This window comes from Neophocaena asiaeorientalis, unplaced genomic scaffold (genome assembly GCF_003031525.2).
Source record: "Neophocaena asiaeorientalis asiaeorientalis breed wild unplaced genomic scaffold, Neophocaena_asiaeorientalis_V1.1 scaffold131, whole genome shotgun sequence".
Lineage (NCBI taxonomy): Eukaryota > Metazoa > Chordata > Mammalia > Artiodactyla > Phocoenidae > Neophocaena > Neophocaena asiaeorientalis.
In genome coordinates, this window is record NW_020173201.1 from 130,339 (window position 1) to 150,079 (window position 19,741).

At 38.1% G+C, this 19,741-nt stretch overlaps 1 protein-coding gene across 6 annotated transcripts in view; it reads left to right on the forward strand.

Annotated features, from left to right (window-relative positions):
* The window catches only part of PANK1 (pantothenate kinase 1), a 108,504-nt gene extending 96,370 nt beyond the window's left edge, over window positions 1-12,134 (forward strand). For all 6 annotated transcript variants that reach the window (XM_024744850.1, XM_024744852.1, XM_024744849.1 and 3 more), the window contains 2 exons: window positions 7,272-7,397; window positions 10,667-12,134. In XM_024744850.1, coding sequence (XP_024600618.1) covers window positions 7,272-7,397; window positions 10,667-10,726 — 186 coding nt within the window. In that variant the 3' untranslated portion in view covers window positions 10,727-12,134. The remainder of the gene's footprint in view (window positions 1-7,271; window positions 7,398-10,666) is intronic.
* Window positions 12,135-19,741: the final 7,607 nt, after the last annotated feature.

A 19,741-nucleotide genomic window follows, 5' to 3' on the forward strand; every position in this document is an offset into this window, starting at 1 on the left:
CGCAAAGAATGGAACGCTTTTCTGAAATACAAGATGTGTAAAGTAGATGTGTAATACAGCTGAGTTGTATTAGGAAGACAAGAAAGAGGGGGCATGGAATAGGTAATAGTAGAAGAAGCACTAAAAAATCTAGTAGCATCAGTGGTAGACTTTTTTTTAATATAAATTTTAAGAGAAATATGACATACCTACAGAAGAGGGCTCCAATCACAAGTGTACAGCCTGACGAATTTTCACACACACACACACACACACACACACACACACACACCCCTAATACCCACCACAAAGATCAAGAATTAGAACATTACAGGTACTGCAGAAACCCTTTCCAACCCCCTTCTAGTTGAATAGTGGACTGTTAAACAGGGTATGAGGCAGTCTTTATAATAGGTGGATGGCAGCCCTGCCTTTGAACTCTGGAGTTACAAGAGAGACATCCTCCTTTCACAATATTTTTCTTTCACCTCTTTATTGGAGTATAAGTGCTTTACAATGTTGTGTTAGTTTCTGCTGTACAACAAAGTGAATCAGCTATATGTATACACATATCCCCACATCCCCTTCCTCTTGAGCCTCCCTCGCACCCTCCCTATCCCATCCTTCAAGGTCATCACAAAGCATCAAGTTGATCTCGTGCTATGCAGCAGCTTCCCACTAGCCATCCATTTTACATTTGGTAGGGTAAATATGTCAGTGCTACTCTCTTACTTCGTCCCAGCTTCCCCTTCCCACCCTGTGCCCTCAAGTCTGTCCTCTACATCTGCATCTGCATCTTTATTCCTGCCCTGCCACTAGGTTCACCAGTACCACTTTTTAAAATTCCATATATATGCGTTAGCATACAGTATTTGTTTTTCTCTTTCTGACTTACTTCACTCTATATGACAAACCCTAGGTCCATCCCCCTCACTACAAGTAACTCACTTTCGTTTCTTTTCATGGCCGAGTAATATTCCATTGTATATATGTGCCACATCTTCTTTATCCATTCATCTGTCAATGGATACTTAGGTTGCTTCCATGTCCTAACTATTGTAAATAGGGCTGCAGTGAACATTGTGGTACATGACTCTTTTTGAATTATGGTTTTCTCAGGGTATATGCCCAGTAGTGGGATTCCTGGGTCATATGGTAGTTCTATTTTTAGTTTTTTAAGGAACTTCCATACTGTTCTCCATAGTGGCTGTATCAATTTACATTCCCACCAACAGTGCAGGAGGGTTCCCTTTTCTCCACACCCTCTCCAGCATTTATTGTTTGTAGAATTTTTTATGATGGCCATTTTGACCAGTGTGAGGTGATACCTCATTGTGGTTTTGATTTGTATTTCTCTAATGATTAGTGATGTTGAGCATCATTTCATGTATTTGTTGGCCATCCGTATGTCTTCTTTGGAGAAATGTCTATTTAGGTCTTCCACCCATTTTTGGATTAGGTTGTTTGTTTTTTTGATATTGAGCTGCATGAGCTGCTTGTATATTTTGGAGATTAATCCTTTGTCAGTCTCTTCATTTGCAAATATTTTCTCCCATTCTAAGGGTTGTCTTTTCATCTTGTTTATGGTTTCCTTTGCTGTGCAAAAGCTTTTACGTTTCATTAGGTCCCATTTGTTTATTTGTGTTTTTATTTCTATTACCCTAGGAGGTGGGTCAAATAAGATCTTGCTGTGATTTATGTCATAGAGTGTTCTTCCTATGTTTTCCTCTAAGAGTTTGATAGTGTCTGGCCTTACATTTAGGTCTTTAATCCATTTTGAGTTTATTTTTGTGTATGGTGTTAGGGAGTGTTCTAATTTCATTCTTTTACATGTAGCTGTCCAGTTTTCCCGGCACCACTTACTGAAGAGGCTGTCTCCATTGTCTATTCTTGCCTCCTTTGTCAAAGATAAGGGGACCGTATGTGTGGAGGATTTCTCTGGGCTTTCTATCCTGTTCCATTGATCTATCTTTCTGTTTTTGTGCCAGTACCATACTGTCTTGATTACTGTAGCTTTGTAGTATAGTCTGAAGTCAGGGAGCCTGATTCCTCCAGCTCCGTTTTTCTTTCTCAAGATGGCTTTGGCTATTCACGGTCTTTTGTGTTGCCATACAAATTGTAAAATTTCTTGTTCTAGTTCTGTGAAAAATGCCATTGGTAATTTGACAAGGATTGCATTGAACCTGTAGCTTGCTTTCGGTAGTATAGTCATTTTCACAATATTGATTCTTCCAATCCAGGAGCGTGGTATATCTCTCCATCTGTTTATGTTATCTTTGATTTCTTTCATCAGTGTTTTTTATTTTCTGAGTACAGGTCTTTTGCCTCCTTAGGTAGGTTTTTTCCTAGGTATTTTATTGTTTTTGTTGCAGTGGTAAATGGGATTTTTTCCTTAATTTATCTTTCTGATCTTTCATTGTTAGTGTATAAGAATGCAAGAGATTTCTGTGCATTAATTTTGTATCCTGCAACCTTACCAAATTCATTGATTAGTTCTAGTAGTTTTCTGGTGGCATCTTTAGGATTTTCTATGTATAGTATCTTGTCATCTGCAAACAGTGACAGCTTTACTTCTTCTTTTCCGATTCGGATTCCTTTTATTTCCAGACTTGTGTATATTGAAGAATCCTTGCATCCCTGGGGTAAATCCCACTTGATCACGGTGTATGATCCTTTTACTGTGTTGTTGGATTCTGTTTGCTATTATTTTGTTGAGGATTTTTGTGTCTATGTCCATCAGTGATGTTGGTCTATAATTTTCTTTTTTGGTGATATCTTTGTCTGGTTTTGGTATCAGGGTGATTGTGGCCTCATATAATGAGTTTGGGAGTATTCCTCCCTCCACAATTTTTTGGAAGAGTTTGAGAAGGATGGATGTTAACGCTTCTCTAAATGTTTGATAGAATTCGCCTGTGAAGCCTTCTAGTCCTGGACTTCTGTTTGTTGGAAGATATTTAATTACAGTATCAACTTCATTATCTGTGATTGGTCTGTTTATATTTTCCAGTTCTTCCTGGTTCAGTCTTGGAAAGCTGTACTTGTCCAAGAATTTGTCCATTTCTTCCAGGTTGTCCATTTTATTGGCATATAGTTGCTGGTAGTAGTCTCTTATGATCTTTTGTATTTCTGTGGTGTCAGTTGTAATCTCTCCTTTTTCATTTCTAATTTTATTGACTTGAGCCCTCTCCCTTTTTTTCTTGATGAGTTCTGGCTAAAGGTTTATCATTTTTTTTTAATCTTCTCAAAAAACCAACTTTTAGTTTTATCGATCTTTGCTATTATTTTCTTTGTTTCTATTTCATTTATCTCTACTCTGATTTTGTGATTTCTTTCCTTCTACTAACTTTGGGTTTTCTTTGTTCTTCTTTTCCTGGTTGCTTTAGGTGTAAGGTTAGATTGTTTATTTGAGATTTTTCTTGTTTCTTGAGGTGAGCTTGAATTGCTATGAACCTCCCTCTTAGAACTGCTTTTGCTGCGTTCCATAGGTTTTGGATCGTTTTGTTTTCGTTGTCATTTGTTTCTAGGTATTTTTTTATTTCTTCTTTGATTTCTTCAGTGATTTCTTGGTTATTTAGCAGTGCACTGTTTAGCCTCCATGTACTTGTGTTTTTTACTGTTTTTTCCTGTAATTGATTTCTAATCTTATAGCATTGTAGTCAGAAAAGATGCTTGATACAATTTCAATTTTATTAAATTTTCCAAGCCTTGATTTGTGACCCAAGATGTGATCTATTCTAGAGAACGTACCATGTGCACTTGAGAAGAAGGTGTATTCTTCCACTTTCAGGTGGAATGTCCTAAAAATATCTATTAAGTCTATCTGGTCTATTGTGTCACTTAAAGCTTTTGTTTCCTTATTTATTTTCTGTCTGGATGATGTGTCTATTGGTGTAAGTGGGGTGTTAAAATCCCCCACTATTATTGTGTTACTGTCGATTGCCTTATGTATTGAGGTGCTCCTATGTTGGGTGCATAAATATTTACAGTTGTTATATCTTCTTCTTGGATTGATCCCTTGATCATTATGTAGTGTCCTTCCTTATCTCTTGTAACAGTCTTTATTTTAAAGTCTATTTTATCTGATATGAGTATTGCTACTGCAGCTTTCTTGTGATCTCCATTTGCATGGAATATCTTTTTCCATCCCCTCACTTTCAGTCTGTATGTGTCCCTAGGTCTGAAGTGGGTTTCTTGTAGACAGCATATATAAGGGTCTTGTTTTTGTATCCATTCAGCCAGTCTGTGTCTTTTGGTTGGGGCATTTAATCCATTTACATTCGAGGTGATTGTTGATATGTATGTGCCTATTACCATTTTCTTAATTGATTTGGGTTTGTTTTTATGAGTCTTTTTGTTCTCCTGTGTTTCCCACTTAGAGAAGTTCCTTCAGCATATGTTGTAAAGCTGGTTTGGTGGTTCTGAATTTTCGTAGCTTTTGCTTGTCTGTAAAGCTTTTGATTTCTCCGTCAAATCTGAATGAGATTCTTGCTGGGTAGAGTAAAGTTGTAGGTTTTTTCTTGGTTGTAGGTTTTTCCCTTTCATCACTTTAAATATGTCCTGCCACTCCCTTCTGGCTTGCAGAGTTTCTGCTGAAAGATCAGCTGTTAACCTTATGGGGATCCCCTTGTATATTATTTGTTGCTTTTCCCTTGCTGCTTTTAATAATTTTTCTTTGTATTTAATTTTTGATAGTTTATTGGGTTTATCCTGTATGGCACTCTCTGCACTTCCTGGACTTGATTGACTATTTCCTTTCCCATGTTAGGGTAGTTTTCGACTATAATGTCTTCAAATATTTTCTCAGACCCTTTCTTTTTCTCTTCTTCTTCTGGGGCCCCTATAATTCGAATGTTCATGTGTTTAATGCTGTCCCAGAGGTCTCTGAGACTGTCCTCAATTCTTTTCATTCTCTCTTCTTTATTCTGCTCCCTGGCAGTTATTTCCACCATTTTATCTTCCAGGTCACTTATCTGTTCTTCCGCCTCAGTTATTCTGCTAGTGATTTCTTCTAGAGTATTTTTAATTTCAGTTATTGTGTTGTTCGTCATTGTTTGCTCTTTAGTTCTTCTAGATCCTTGTTAAACATTTCTTGTATTTTCTCCACTCTGTTTCCGAGATTTTGGATCATCGTTACTCTGAATTCTTTTTCAGGTAGGTTGCCTACTTCATCTTCATTTATTTGGTCTTGTAGGTTTTTACCATGCTCTTTCATCTGTAACATATTTTTGTCATTTCCTTTTTTTTTTTTTTGATTGGTGTGGCTGTATTCCTGTCCTACTGGTTGTTTGGCCTGAGGCGTCCACACTGGAGTTTGCAGGCAGTTGGGTAGAGCTGGGTCTTGGAGTGAAATGAGGACTTCTGGGAGTCCTCACTCTGATTAATATTCCCTGGGGTCTGAGCTTCTCAGTTAGTCCAGCGGTTTGGACTTGGTGCTCCCACCACAGGAGCTTGGGCCCAACAAGATCCCACAAGCCACATGGTGTGGCAAAAAAAAAAAGAAAGAGAAAAAAAAGGAGCAGTTCAATAACAAAGAATAAAAACTAAAATAAAATTAGAAAGATAAAAATACATTAGGAAAAATAAAAATATAATCGAAACAAATGCAACAAGGTAAAACAAATCCACCACAGAAAAAAGGAAAAAAAAAAGGAGGGGGAACAAGTCAAAAGGAGCAGAATAATAACAAAGTATAAAGAACAAAATAAAATTCCAAAAATAAAAGAATTATTAGAAAAAATGAAAATATAAATGAATCAACTACAAGGTGAAACAGAACCCCAATCTAAAAGAGGAAAAAAGAAAAAAAAAAAGCCTTGGCTATGGGGGGCAGAGTTTAGGCAGGGGGTGGAACTTAGGCAGGGGTGATGCTCAAGTGTGAGGTGGGGCCTCTGCTTAGGATCTGCGCAGAAGGGGACAGGCAGCACGTCCAAACGGGAGCCTCTGGAGTGTAGAGTTCCAGAGTTTGGAGGTAAGGCCCTGGGTGAGGGTGTGTGGCTGGGGTTAATGCCCAGCGTGTTGGAGGGGGTCTCAGAGGGGGTCTCCGAGTGCAGAGGCGGCGCCGTGGGTGGGGGTGTGGGGTGAGGCTTGGGCTCTGCAGGGTAGGAGGGAGGCTCCAGGGCAGAGGATTAGGCCTGGGAGCCCAACAGGCTCCCCAGTGCCTAAGTGGACAGGGAAAGCACTGGCCACGTTCCCTTCCCTTCCTCCACGCCTACCCCCACCCAGGGTCTCCCCTGTCCCTGCTGGACCCCTAATCGTGGGCCCATCTCCCACCCCTCTACCCAGGGAAAATTTTCACAGTGGTTAATGGGTTCATGTATTGTTAAAGCTTGAGACAGTTAGAAGGCGATGTTCCCAGACCCTGGTTGCTCTTGATAGACTGAACAGAAAATAATGCCAGCTCCCAAGACTCCCTTCCCTTTGATATGAGTGACCATAGCAACTGGCTCTGTGAGTGAGTGAGGAGTGAGCAGTGTCTGTGTGGCAGATAGGCTGAGCTCAGTGTGAGGGGTGTGTTCAGAATACAAATCTGTATCCGTGACAACAAAAATATAAATGTATTTTTTGTTATCATATTGTAACCCACATACTGACCAAACAGGATATTTCACCATATATCCTAAAGGTAGAGACTGGGTCTTGTTTCTTTTTTGTATTCCCAGTGTTTGGCACAGAGCAGTCTGACCACAGTTGTTAGATGAATAACCATGCCATAGCCATTTAATTTACTGAGTTGGTTGGGAGTTCCCTGGTGGCCTAGTGGTTGGGGTTTGGAGCTGTCATTGCCATGGCCCAGATTCGATCCCTGGTCGGGGAACTGAGATTCCATGAGCCGCGTGGCATGGCCAAAATATTTTAAAAAAAAATTTTTTTTAATAAATAAATAAAATTAAAAAAATAATTTATGAGTTGGTAATAATATATTTTATAGTTGGAAGTTTGGGGGATTTAAGGAATACACAGGCAAATTTAGATGAACTCCAGTTTTAATTTCATATGTGAATGTTGGGAGCTGAATTTCATATCAGATCTAAGGCAGCCTAACATAATACCTGTAAATGAGCCCAGTATTAGTCTCTGCCTCCCCCAACCGAATTCTCCCCCTCATGTTCTTGTGGAATGCATTCTGAGGTTTGTTTGACTTCATCTTGGAAATCCTGAAATAACTCCACTTAAAAAAAAAAATTCACTCTGCAAGGTCCTGGCATACAGTGATACACAGCACATTGGGTCTGTTGCTAAATGTTATTTTTATGTCATGGTTCAATTGTTTTTCTTTCATTTTTTTTTTCCAGAATATTGACAGAGTTGTGTTTGTTGGGAATTTTCTCAGAATCAATATGGTCTCCATGAAGCTGCTAGCGTATGCCATGGATTTTTGGTCCAAAGGACAGCTAAAAGCTCTGTTTTTGGAACATGAGGTAGGTTGAGTTCACATGCACTTAGTTGTCCTACATGGAAATTTTTGGGTTGTCTAACATATGAGCGGGTTCCTTAGTTTGCATTTATGCAAAAGATAAGGAAGAACATTATATAAAATGGAAGCTCTATTATCCAACAATCAGGGCTAGTATGTGGTTAATTTAAAAAACAAAAAAAAATGTTTAAATGATTAATCATGGAAAAATATCTTCCTACTTTTACCATTCTATTTTAATATAAAATGTATAAATGTTCATTCACTCACCAATTTCTTGATGTAGGACCAAGACCTATTTTTGAGCATGGGTTCTGCTGATCAGAGCTTTGTAATTGTCTTTTTTTTCCCCATAATCCACAAGTATTATGCAACTTTTATGACATCTGGTTTGTTTCTTTAAAGTAGATCAAGAAATTAAAGATACTTATGAAGCAATTTGGTTGCAGAGTCATTCTAGATTTTCCCAATCTTTCATATGTAGGATCCACCTAAATAGAGGGCAGTGGTTTGTGACTACCTTTTTCAATCTTTGTTTCATTTTTTTCCATTTTTATTGAGATATAATTGACATATAACTTTGTATAAGTTTAAGGTACACAACAATGATTTGATATATGTATATACTGTAAAATGGTTATCAGTGTAAGTTTAGTTATCATCCATCACCACACATTGTTATATTTTTTTTTCCTTGTGATGAGAACTTTTAAGATCTACTTTCCTAGCAACTTTCACTTAACTAGCTTTTTAATCTTTCTCAAGAATTTAACTGGATTTTCAAAGAGGTGACCATTCATCTTGTACTCTTTTTATTGGTTTAGGTGGCATATAATTACATTAGATTATTACATTAACAATCAAACTGTCATAAACAAATTTGAGGATAAACACAGGTGACTCTTGGCAAGTAAACAACTCAGCTGGTGAGAACAGAAGTGCTTGGGCTGCTCCGAGTAGCCTGGTGGCCTTGAGAGGCTGGTGTGCTAGCCATTAGGCAGCCTGTTTACAGAAGTGGAGCGCTCCGGTTAATGCAAAGGGGCCCTTATATCCAGTTTCTACACTAATACAAATCGGAGGTTTCTAAAACTGAGTGAGGAGCCCTCATCTCTTCCCACCTCTTCTATTCCCCTTTAAAATCAATACTGTAGAGAGCAGCTGTTTATCACGGGAGGTACCCAAAGCCTTGGGTATATTGCAGCAGAAAGAACATTGGGAGAACGAGTGTCATAAATTTTAATTGTAATGAATAACTATTGTGGCATTTTTCTCATCTCCAAACTGAATTATTTATTTGAAAAGTTGCTGATGCATTTATAAATTATTCAGAGCTCTCTAAGCCTATGTTTTGTTTTATTAAAGCATCTAAAACAATACGAAGTTAAATACCAAATAGTTAACTGTTTAACTGTACTAAAGAAAGTTTTTGTTTTTGTCTTTTTAAGGAGGCTAAGGCATGAAGTGATATAACTTTTTTATGGGGGGCGAGGGCAGTGGAGTCTCAGAATTTTCACTCCCCCTCCTCCAACCAGAGCAGCTCCTTTTTTATCTGCTTAGTTACCGATTTCCCTTGTAAGATTTTGTTTAAAAAAATAATTAAAATGAAAAAGAAGACCACTCTTCTAGCCCATCTGGTGTTGCCATATTTAGTGATTAAAAATATAGGACACAGTTATTTTACCTGGCATTTATCTGGCAACCCTAAGTTTAGATCCTCTTGGACTAAGGCAGAAAACAAACCCTGGAAGCTGTCAGGGATTAAAAGCCATCTACAAGGGCTTCCCTGGTGGTGCAGTGGTTGAGAGTCCGCCTACCAATGCAGGGGACACGGGTTCGTGCCCCGGTCCGGGAAGATCCCACATGCTGCGGAGCGGCTGGGCCCGTGAGCCATGGCCGCTGAGCCTGCGCGTCCGGAGCCTGTGCTCCACAACAGGAGAGGCCACAACAGTGAGAGGCCCGTGTACCGCAAAAAAAAAAAAGCCATCTACAAGGGCACACAGGTAGTTAGTTGATGGTAAGATAAGGAAAAAGAGCCAGCATTTGGGGGAAACCTACTTCTCTGGATAAAAAGGCATCCTTTTGTACAATCTTAGGCCTCTGTGAATGATGGCTTTGGTTTGTTACTCAGTATCATAACTCAGTCTCTATGGCCGATGAAAGTAGAGCAATTTTATATCTCCTTGTAGGTGTTTCTCAGAAATTTCTCTACCTTCTTAGGTTCACTCTCACTTAGGCAGGTCTTCCTGGAGGATATTATGGAGAGAGGACTTTTGGGAGGTGCTGGTGAGGTGGCCTTCCTGCCCTGCCTGGAGTCCTCACTCACTCAGTCCCACTCACTCCACTTATGTAAGTGCACGTCTCCTAAGAGAAGTAGTCTAGCCAAGCCGTTGAGAGCACAGGCCCTCACTGACTTGGAGACCTTAGGCAATGACTCTACCTCTCCATTTCTGTTTTAGCTTTTGTGGAATGGGGTGATAATATTATTTGTCTCATAAAGTTACTGTGACGATTAAGTGAGGAATCCATGTAAATTTCTAGCATATAGTGAGCCCTCAGAGGTCAGCTGGCAGTGGAGGCAAAGATCCTACCATGTAGTGTTCTGCCAGATGCCACCCATTTCGCAGTAAGTAACTGTTGAGTCAGGCAGATACCAGAGGAGTAGAGTCTCTTGCCTTTTGGAAACCAGCTTCTCTAAACATTTCCATTTTTCAGCTTCCTTCATTTTCACAGATACATGAGCTTTTCCTTTACAGATGAGCAAAGGGAAACTTGAGCTGATTTAGGTGCCTTTCCGGGATCTACTGAGGGAAGCTTAGAGCTATACCTTGTGAGACATTACAACTTTGAAGTCAGATAGATTTGCGATTGAACCCTGGTACAACTCATGTGACCTTGAAAGGGTAATTTACTTTATGACCTCCCATTTCTCATCTGTGGAATGGGAGTAATAATGTGAATTTTGCCATGACAAGGATTAAAATGAAATAATCCTAATCCTAAAAATCCTAAAAATTGTCAACACTGACGTAGTATACACTGTGGTGCCAGATATTTTTCTATGCACTTTACATCAGTTAATTTATTTAATGTATACAAACAAATAGATATCCAATGCATTTATTATTATTATTATATCATGTTTCATGCCAGAGGTCAGGTTTTAAGTTGTATCTATAGCATTAGGAGGCAGCATTCCTCGAATTATGAAAAACAGTAGGTATTGGACTAAGGTTCAGAGATAATCGTACAGAAGTTTTCTCATTGTTGTTGTAGGGTTATTTTGGAGCTGTTGGGGCACTGCTGGAACTGTTCAAAATGACTGATGACCAGTAGAGATGGGACAGGGATCCAAGCTCTGCGGCTGGAGAGGGTGAAAGCCACTGTGGGACGGAAGCCAAGCCATTATGGCAGATGAACCTGCTGGATTTGTAAATAATTAAAATCCTTCTAGCTGATCTTTTACTCTTGGGTTTTGAGCTTATGATTCAAAATGGGGAATACAAGAGTTTTTTCTGTATACTGTATTTTTTAAAAAAATATTTGTGCAGTGTGGCCAAACCTGCCAGTCTTATGCATTGACTTTGAAAAATGATATGATGTTTAAGAAGGACCTGAAATGTAAGTGCTGTTTATTTTTCTTCTGGGGTTTACTGATCAGTGTGGTAATTTTAACTTCATTTAGTAATTACTCTAGGAGATTTTACCTTGACTTATATTTTTCATGACGTTTCATGATTTGCTGTTGGTTTCAAATGAAACTACAAATCTGTCATGTTTTACTGTGAACACTATTTTGTTTGTTTGTTTACCTTTTTGGGTCTTGTTTTTTCTGTTTGAATGTCTTAGGGAAAAAGAGAGTCCTTCCCCCTGTTTCTGTCCTCAGGTGACTCCCCGTCCCCCCTCCAATACCGTTCTTTAATGTAATTGCTCATATTAATCAAGGTGCTGACCAACTCAATACAAAGTTAAGCACGAGATCTAAAGCTCTCAAAAGTGCCCTTGAAGAGAAAACTCTGAAAAAGTGTTCGTGAATTTAGTGAGTCTGGCAAAAGTTGAAAATTATATGCAATTTTGTCGTATCCCTTATGAACATGTAGTGTTGCGGTAGATTTATTTTACGTTAGGTTATGTTAAATTGAAATGTTCTCTGATGAAGTGTCCTCATCCATGCACAGCGTATGAATGGCAACAAATCCTTGTGCAAGATATTGGGATTTACAGGGGAAAGTCTCCCGGTAGATTAACTGTTCACGTTGGGATGTTTAGGAGAAGTCATGGGTTGAGATGTCATGTGGTAATATCTGTGTTTTGTACATGTATGTAGCTAGGACCTTTGTAACAAGGCGTCTTAAATAATAATAAAGTTGTTTTTTATTTGAAATATTTTAAACTGTATTTCAATCCCACTTTCTAAAATTAAAAAAAATTATTATACTGATCTATATATATTTTTTCTGTTTGAAAGATATCATTGGGACTGATGGGTAACTTTCAAATGAGAGTCTCATACAAATACTGAAACACATGAGATCTAATGATTTAGAACTAATTAATCTTTTGAATTGAGCATATTGCTGAAAGGGATTTTTGAAGGGCAGTACAATTGCTCCATGATGAAACTTTCCTTCTCTGCCTCTGGGCACTATCTTTAATTTCCATGTCTTCAAGTCTTGAAGAAGTTGATGTTAATGGAAGTATTCACTTGTCTGGTTGAAATAAAGCCTGTTTCTGTTGTGATTTTTTTTGGTGTATATGTTATTTTCATTTCTTAACCTTTATGTCCATCTTATCTGCTTTTGTGTCATAAAATGAATATGTGTTGTACTTTTGCTACTCTACATTTCATAACTTGAAGCTTTCACATAAGCACGGTAAGGTCCAAAACACTGTGTCTTCAGTTGAAGCTGTAGCCCTATGCAGGGTTTTGTTTTTTTTTTTTTTTAATGTAGCTTTATTGTTCTTATACAACTAACTCCTTATTCCCAAAAGATCACTACTATATTTTGTTATTCTGAAAGAGTTCCAAAATTTGGTCATCACAATTATATTTGATCAACTTACGCCTGGCTTAAAAAAATTCAAGCAATTAAGATGCTCTTGAAAAAGGCAAGTGTGAAAATCCACATATCCTCTGTGATAGTACCTTTTTTAGATTGTTCTCTTCTGCCATTCCTACTCTCATCTGTTAGGGAATAGCACCCCTTGGATCATGGTTCTACAAAAAATAAAATCAGGGCAAGTTAGTATGACTACATAATTTTTTAATTATCTGGAATTACTTGATCTCTCATTACAAATGTTTAAAACATGAGGAGATAAATTACTCCGTTATACAAATATCAGTTAAATGTTGTGTACTTATAGCCAGCATTTTTTTTTTTTTTTAATGAGGGAGTTGTAGCCTGAGGAAGTTTTTTACATTCACTTGAATTATAGAAACTTTCCTTTGTCTCAACATCATGAAGAAACTTGGCAAGACTAAAGAATTTTTATCTTGAACTCCATGAATTCAGGGTGACCAGGTGGTCCAGAACATGACTTTTGGTTCTGAGACAGCTGCAGTTTTGATCCAGCTCAGCTATTGACAAGCTTTGTGGACAAGCTGCTAACCCTCTCTCTAAACCCTAATTTTCTCACTCATAAAATGGGGCAAATAGTAGTTTTTACCTATGTATTTAAAAAGCTTAGCACAAGGGCTAACACATAGTAAAAGCTTCATTAATGCTAGCTATGCTGGAAAAAAAATAGATGTTTGTAAATTAATGCATTAAATCAGTGATTTCTAAACTGGAATGTGGGGAATCCATTTTAGCATAAAACATCACACAGATCTGCATATGCTAGTACACGTCTACAGCCCCATATCCACACTTCCAAAATCCCAAACTCTTAACATTTCTCTTGACAGAAAAATTCAAGACAGAAAAAGTTGATTTGAGCATTATTTATCATTCTTCGGAGGGCTCTTCACATGTTTTGTTGCAAAGCTATTAATGTGTTTGATTACAGGGTCTGCCCGAGACCCTACCAGGGGTGTTAATTAAGTAGGGAGCAAGGGCTTCCCTGGTGGCACAGTGGTTGAGAATCTGCCTGCTAATGCAGGGGACACGGGTTCGAGCCCTGGTCTGGGAGGATCCCGCATGCCACAGAGCAACTGGGCCTGTGAGCCACAACTACTGAGCCTGTGCTCCACAACAAGAGAGGCCGCGATAGTGAGAGGCCCGCGCACCGTGATGAAGAATGGCCCCCGCTTGCCGCAACTAGAGAAAGCCCTCGCACAGAAACAAAGACCCAACACAGCCAAAATTAATTAATTAATTAATAAACTCCTACCCCCAACATCTTCTAAAAAAAAAAAAAAGTAGGGAACAAGTCTGAATCTTAAAAGTGGTCTCAAGAGTTTCAGATAAAGGACTCATGGAAAGATTTACCTGTATTCTTCAGTTTATGTACTTTTCCATATTCCATATTTACATGGATTCAGAGTCCCTTTGTTGGGAACCATTGTTACAGGTAATTTATACTTGACATCATTCAGTCATACAAGGAATATTAAGAAGTTATTTTGTGCCAGGAAGGAGCACTGAGTAAACTAGGAGGAATAGGATGCAACCCCTGCTGTCCAGTGTGGGGAAGACAGAAGTCTTAAACCAACACATATAATTAAGTGTCACAGGTGTCATTCATTCATTCATTCACAAATATTCACAGTAGTGAACAAAACAGACCCATCCTCACAGACCTTACATTCTGGAAGGAAAGACAGATACATACCTAATTACATAATGTTACATCAGTACTACAAAGAGAAAAAGTAAGGTAGAGGGGCCTCAGAAGGAGGTAATTCTGTTTAGAAAATGAAAAGGAGATTGAAACTTCTCTGGTTAGAGCGCTCAAAGACAATCTCTCTTAGGAGGTGACATTGGAGCAGAGGTGAATAAAGCTGAGAACACACCATGGAAATACCTGGGAAAAATACTTTTACTCCTGGAAAATGAGAATGGAGGTTGTGAAGACCTGTAAGGAGGCCAGTCTGCCTGGAGTAAACAACGGGCAGAGTGGTGGGAAATGCAGTTTTAGGAGTAGCCGTGGACCAGGTCCTATACAAAGTCCCACAACTGAGGGTAGAAAACTGCCCTTGAAGGAGGCATTGGTGGAGGAGGGTGCAAGAAAAGTTTTCACAGAGTCTTAACCAACAAGTAGAGACCACCGAGTAGAGCAGGATGAGAGAAGCACTGAGAGAAGAAACAACCTGGCTTGTCTGGGACGCCGTTTGCTTCAGCCGGAGTGTGGTTAGTGGGAGCAAAACCAGATACTAGGAGAGAAGAAAACATTATGGAAGGACTCGCTCGTATTCCATGTAAAAGATGTTTCTGTAGTCAGTGTGAAGCCATCAAAGAGTGTCAAGTAAAGTGAAACTAGAATTAATCTGACTTCAAAGTGATAATAGAGCAAAGTGATTCCGCTTATATAAAATGTCTAGAATAGGCAAAGAGACAGAAATTCGATTAGTGGTTTCCCAGGGCTGGGGATTTGGAAGAAATGAGGACTTACTGCTAATAGTTACGAGGCTTCTTTTTTGGTGATGAAAATGTTCTAAAATTGATTCAAGTGATGATTGTACAACTCAACTAGAAACCACTGAATTAATCAAATGGTATGTGAATTATATTTCAGTAAAGGTACTTTTCAAAATTAAGTTAAATTTGAAGGTTGAAAAAATCCTTTAAATACAGCACAAAAGTGAAATTAGGTATGTTAATTGGATATTCTTTATTTTAACCTAATTGGTGTCATTTTCAGTTTTGTAAAATATTCTACTCGTTGTATTTGATTTTCTACCTTCTTTCTCCTGTACATTCCTTGAACATTTTTAGACACAACAACCAAGTGCATTTAGTCAGATGTGTATGGCAGAGTTGATGTGGTTACAATAGGAAATAACAAATAAATGTCAGCAGCCTCAGCCCCCGTTGCCTAAGGTTTCTTTTTTTTGAACAAATGGATTTCCTTTTTAATTTTTGCAGTTACAGCTTAATAAGAGTTTTAATTTTCCCTTAGATTTAAAACAACTAGAAGGAATTGGACTTTTTTTATATTAGACTTTTTCTTCTCTCTTCTCTTCCTCCCCTTCACTCTGTTCATGAAATTTGCTCTTGCTATTTTAACCAGGTTCAGCATCTAAAGAATTCATGCCATTTGGCTGCCATAATGTGGCTAATGAGTTGTCTATTTTAGTTCCAGAGTGAGGCAGGTAGTCTATGTCTTCTTGTGTACCTTTAAGAGATACTTAAATTGTAATTTTAAAGAAAACTTAAATTTTAAAATAATTGTTTTCCATTGACTACTCGTTTACCTACCCTGACTTATTAAATATTTTTTCATGGTATGTTCTCAGACTATGTTTTCTAGCATTTTTCTTGTGTTTGCATACTTGTGTGAGTGTGTATACATGGTGCATTGAGGAAGAAATAAACCCCAGGTTAATCCTGCAAGTAATGCATCTGGAGTTTATATGAGAACCATAATTTATGCAGAGTGTATTTTTAAATTCAGTACTTGAACAGTTTGTCAAATGTTACATTATTTTAAATGTAGGCCAAGAGTGTTTCTGTATTAAGCTCCACAAGTGTGTGGGTTAAAATGAGGCAAGTTAAATTGGATTGTGAATGTTAAATAGGAATATTTTTAAGCATTCTCCTTTGGGGTTTGATTACTATTTATATTGGATTTATAAATTTTGAAAGAAGCAGTCACTCTTGTCTGTCTGTTCACGTGCCAACATCAACATTGAATTTATCAAGTAATTATTTATGCAATGTTTAGACAGGCAAAATGAAATGGAGAAGGGAACCAATTATCTGTGGATCCTACCCACACAGTTTTCAGCAACTGCAGAGAAAATGGGTTGGTCGTCAAGACCAACTGTTTTGTTGACTCTGCCCTGAACATTTAGTTAATTATGCAATTCTTCCTGTCCTTTAGCCTGTGTTTCTACATTTCATGCCTGGCCTCAGCTGTCCGTGTCAGTCATGACTGTGGTCGTTAATTAACCACGACGACTGCCTCGGCAAAATCAAGCTGGAGGAATCCCTGTCCATTACGAAGCTTGGTCTCAGGGAACCTTAAGGACCATTTCACCTGTGGCATAATCTATGTTAGTGGCCATCGAGAAAGATACTACCAAGATATAACCACCCTTGGATATAAGAAATTAACCTTTTCAAAAGGGTATATGACATTAAGATTTGCTTTAAAAAGAAAACGCCAAACTGAGTCTCGTTTTCGGATCCCACACAACTTCCAAACACACTGGCATGCAAACTTTAAGATTTATTAACTCATAATATAATGTTAACTATCGATTAATTAGTTAATTAAAGCTCATGTTTTAATGTCAGCTTTTACCTATTGACCCAGTGCTGCAAAAGAGAATTTGGAAGCAATGATGGAGTCTTACATTTCAACTCAGGGGAAATCAGTTTTGATCGTTCAATTGGTAAGTTGCAAAACTATGCTAAAAGCCTTGCCCAGAGTAAGGTTACCAAGTATGAGAAGCGAAAATTAAACCTTTTGCCTTTATTCTAATTTTTAAATTCCTAAATAAATGTGAACTGTTTAGGGAATATCAGTTAGGAAGGAGCCAACTTATTAGCCTGCTTTAAACTCTCTTGAACTCTCACAGGTTCTGACCTGGCACCGGATGAAGAGGGAGGGCTTGGGACAAAGAAGACCTTTAACATTCTTCCAAACCTGCATTTCTTTGATTCCAAGAATTGGGCATTGAGCCTACCCTTTATAAAGTTATCACATGAGAATAAATGGTGTTTACACGGAAAAGAGCTCATAACAGTGACAGCTCTGAGGGATTAAGCCTTTCATGTGCTTGGCATTCCGTGTACATAACCTCCTTTAATCTACCCAGCAAATGAACATGGTGGGGATTCCTGTCTCCATTTTACAGAAAAGACTGAGGTTTGGAGAGGTAAAGGAGCATGCCCACGATACCGATCACCAAGAATCTTGAAATGGCCTTTTGGGAAAAATCAAGGCTTCTTTGAGTCCAAATGATCCAGATATTTACCTCCATTTTCCAAAGGGATTGTATATAGACACAATGTCTGACTGTGTAACTATCACTCCTATCATTCATCTCATGGAAATTTCTTCATACCCAGGCTCCATATTTCACGTTGGCTGGTCTGAGGTCCTAGCTCAAGGGCCTTCGTCTCCGTTATTCGGTTAATAGTAACATTCCCCCGCCTGGCCTTCTCTCTTCTTCTTTAGTCACACTTCCACCACACTCTATACAAGCATTGATGCTAGACTTGCACATACTAGAGTGCTTATAAAACAGACAGAAAACAAAAAGCTTATTAACTAAACTTCTATGCAGTTAAAATAATCTGTATTTCATCCTGTCCAAGAAGAAATACTTGAGTCTACAAAATACTGGCTTATTGTGAAGACCCATGCCAAAATTATTTTTGCAAAATGGAATAATTATTGACTTCTGTACTAATTTTTTCTATTATAATTTGAAATAATTTCTATTTTAGTCAATAACTTACATTTCTGAGCTCTGATATTACTTTTGAAAATTTATTCTTCTCATGAAACAGTTCATCTTGATGTGATTTTTAATTAATCTTTCAATTCTTAAATTTTGAAAGAGTATATAGACATTATGGTATTTGGTTTTTAAGTGTTTCTCATTAGATTTAAAATTTTTAGTAGTTATGCAATTTTTAGTATCAGCAAATAAACCTCTTTTCAACAGTTAATATTTAAATGACCTATCATTTTGTCTTGATTATGATTTTTATTAGGAAGAGCGTGTCTTCTAAATCCACTGTCATCCTCAAAGATAGAAGAAGAGTTCTTTATTGAGTTATTTTTATTCCTGTTCAATTTTATTTTTGTCCCTAGAAATGATGTAGGTCAAAGACAGTTTTCTTTTTCAAAGGGAATCCTATGTTCTGAATAACTTAGCGCAGAGGTAAATTGCTTAAATACTCATAGCATCTCAGATGTCAGGTGGCTTTAACAAAAGCAGATGCTCAGGATACAGAATATCTTACATTGTGGTATAGGCCAACATGCCTCAGAATAACCTGGAGAGTTTGTTTAACACGACTATTTGGGGACCTCTCCCTGGACCATCTGTATCTGAATCTCTAAGATTGGGGTCCCAGAATGCATGAAAAAAGATCTCAAATAATCCTTAAAAACCTAAAATTTGAGAATCACTGTCTTAGAGGTTATATTACTACTAACATTAAAAATCATATCCACATTTAAATAAACCTTCCTGATTCTCTGGCAGTTCACACCCATTTGCAGGAAAGCAACATTGTTCGATGATCAACTACTGATTACATAAACCCAGCTGCTGTCTCTGTTAAAAATGATGGCACCACATAGACATTAATCAACCATGGCCACTACGTAATGACTGACACCCTTCAAAACAATAGACACAAATAGCACGGTTTTATAGCTTGGTTTTCAATTTCTGTTCCATTCCCACATTTTTCTGATACCTCTTTCGGTGTCCTGAATTTAGTTTGTAGGGAAGAAGGAATCTCTTAGCTGGGCAGTTACTCTGCTTAAGATTGTCTGAGGTTCATCTCGGATGAGCCACTAGTCTCTCTCCAAGTATGGAAGCAACAAAAGACATCTTCATAAGGTCAGCCTGCACTTATTACTGCTGTCATCTCTGGTTACTTAATAAACACTTTGCATTTTTGAAGTGCTCTGCAAACACACCGGAAACTTTAAGGACAATTTGCACAGAAACTTAAAGATTCCACGTCTTGGGCTTCCCTGGTGGCGCAGTGGTTAAGAATTCACCTGCCAATGTAGGGGACACGGGTTCAAGCCCTGGGCGGGGAAGATCCCACATGCCGCGGAGCAACTAAGCCCATGCAACACAACTACTGAGCCTGCACTCTAGAGCCCGCGTGCCACAACTACTGAAGCCCGCACGCCTACAGCCCGTGTTCCGCAACAAGAGAAGCCACCGGCAATGAGAAACCCGTGCACCGCAACAAAGAGTAGCCCCAGCTCGTCACAACTAGAGAAACCCCGTGCGCAGCAACCAGGATCCAATGCAGTCAAAAATAAATAAATTAATTAATTAATTTTAAAAAATAATAAGAAAAAATAAATTCTTCATGCTCAGGAAGAGGAGTTACTCTAAATTCCCAATGACTGCAAGTCACTTATTCACCTAGGTATTTAGGTATAAATTTCCAGCATATCCTGAAACACTGTTATTTTGAAAAACCTGTACCATATTAAATTAAAGATCATTAAAATAAACATATTTTCTTCAGTCTTACTGTG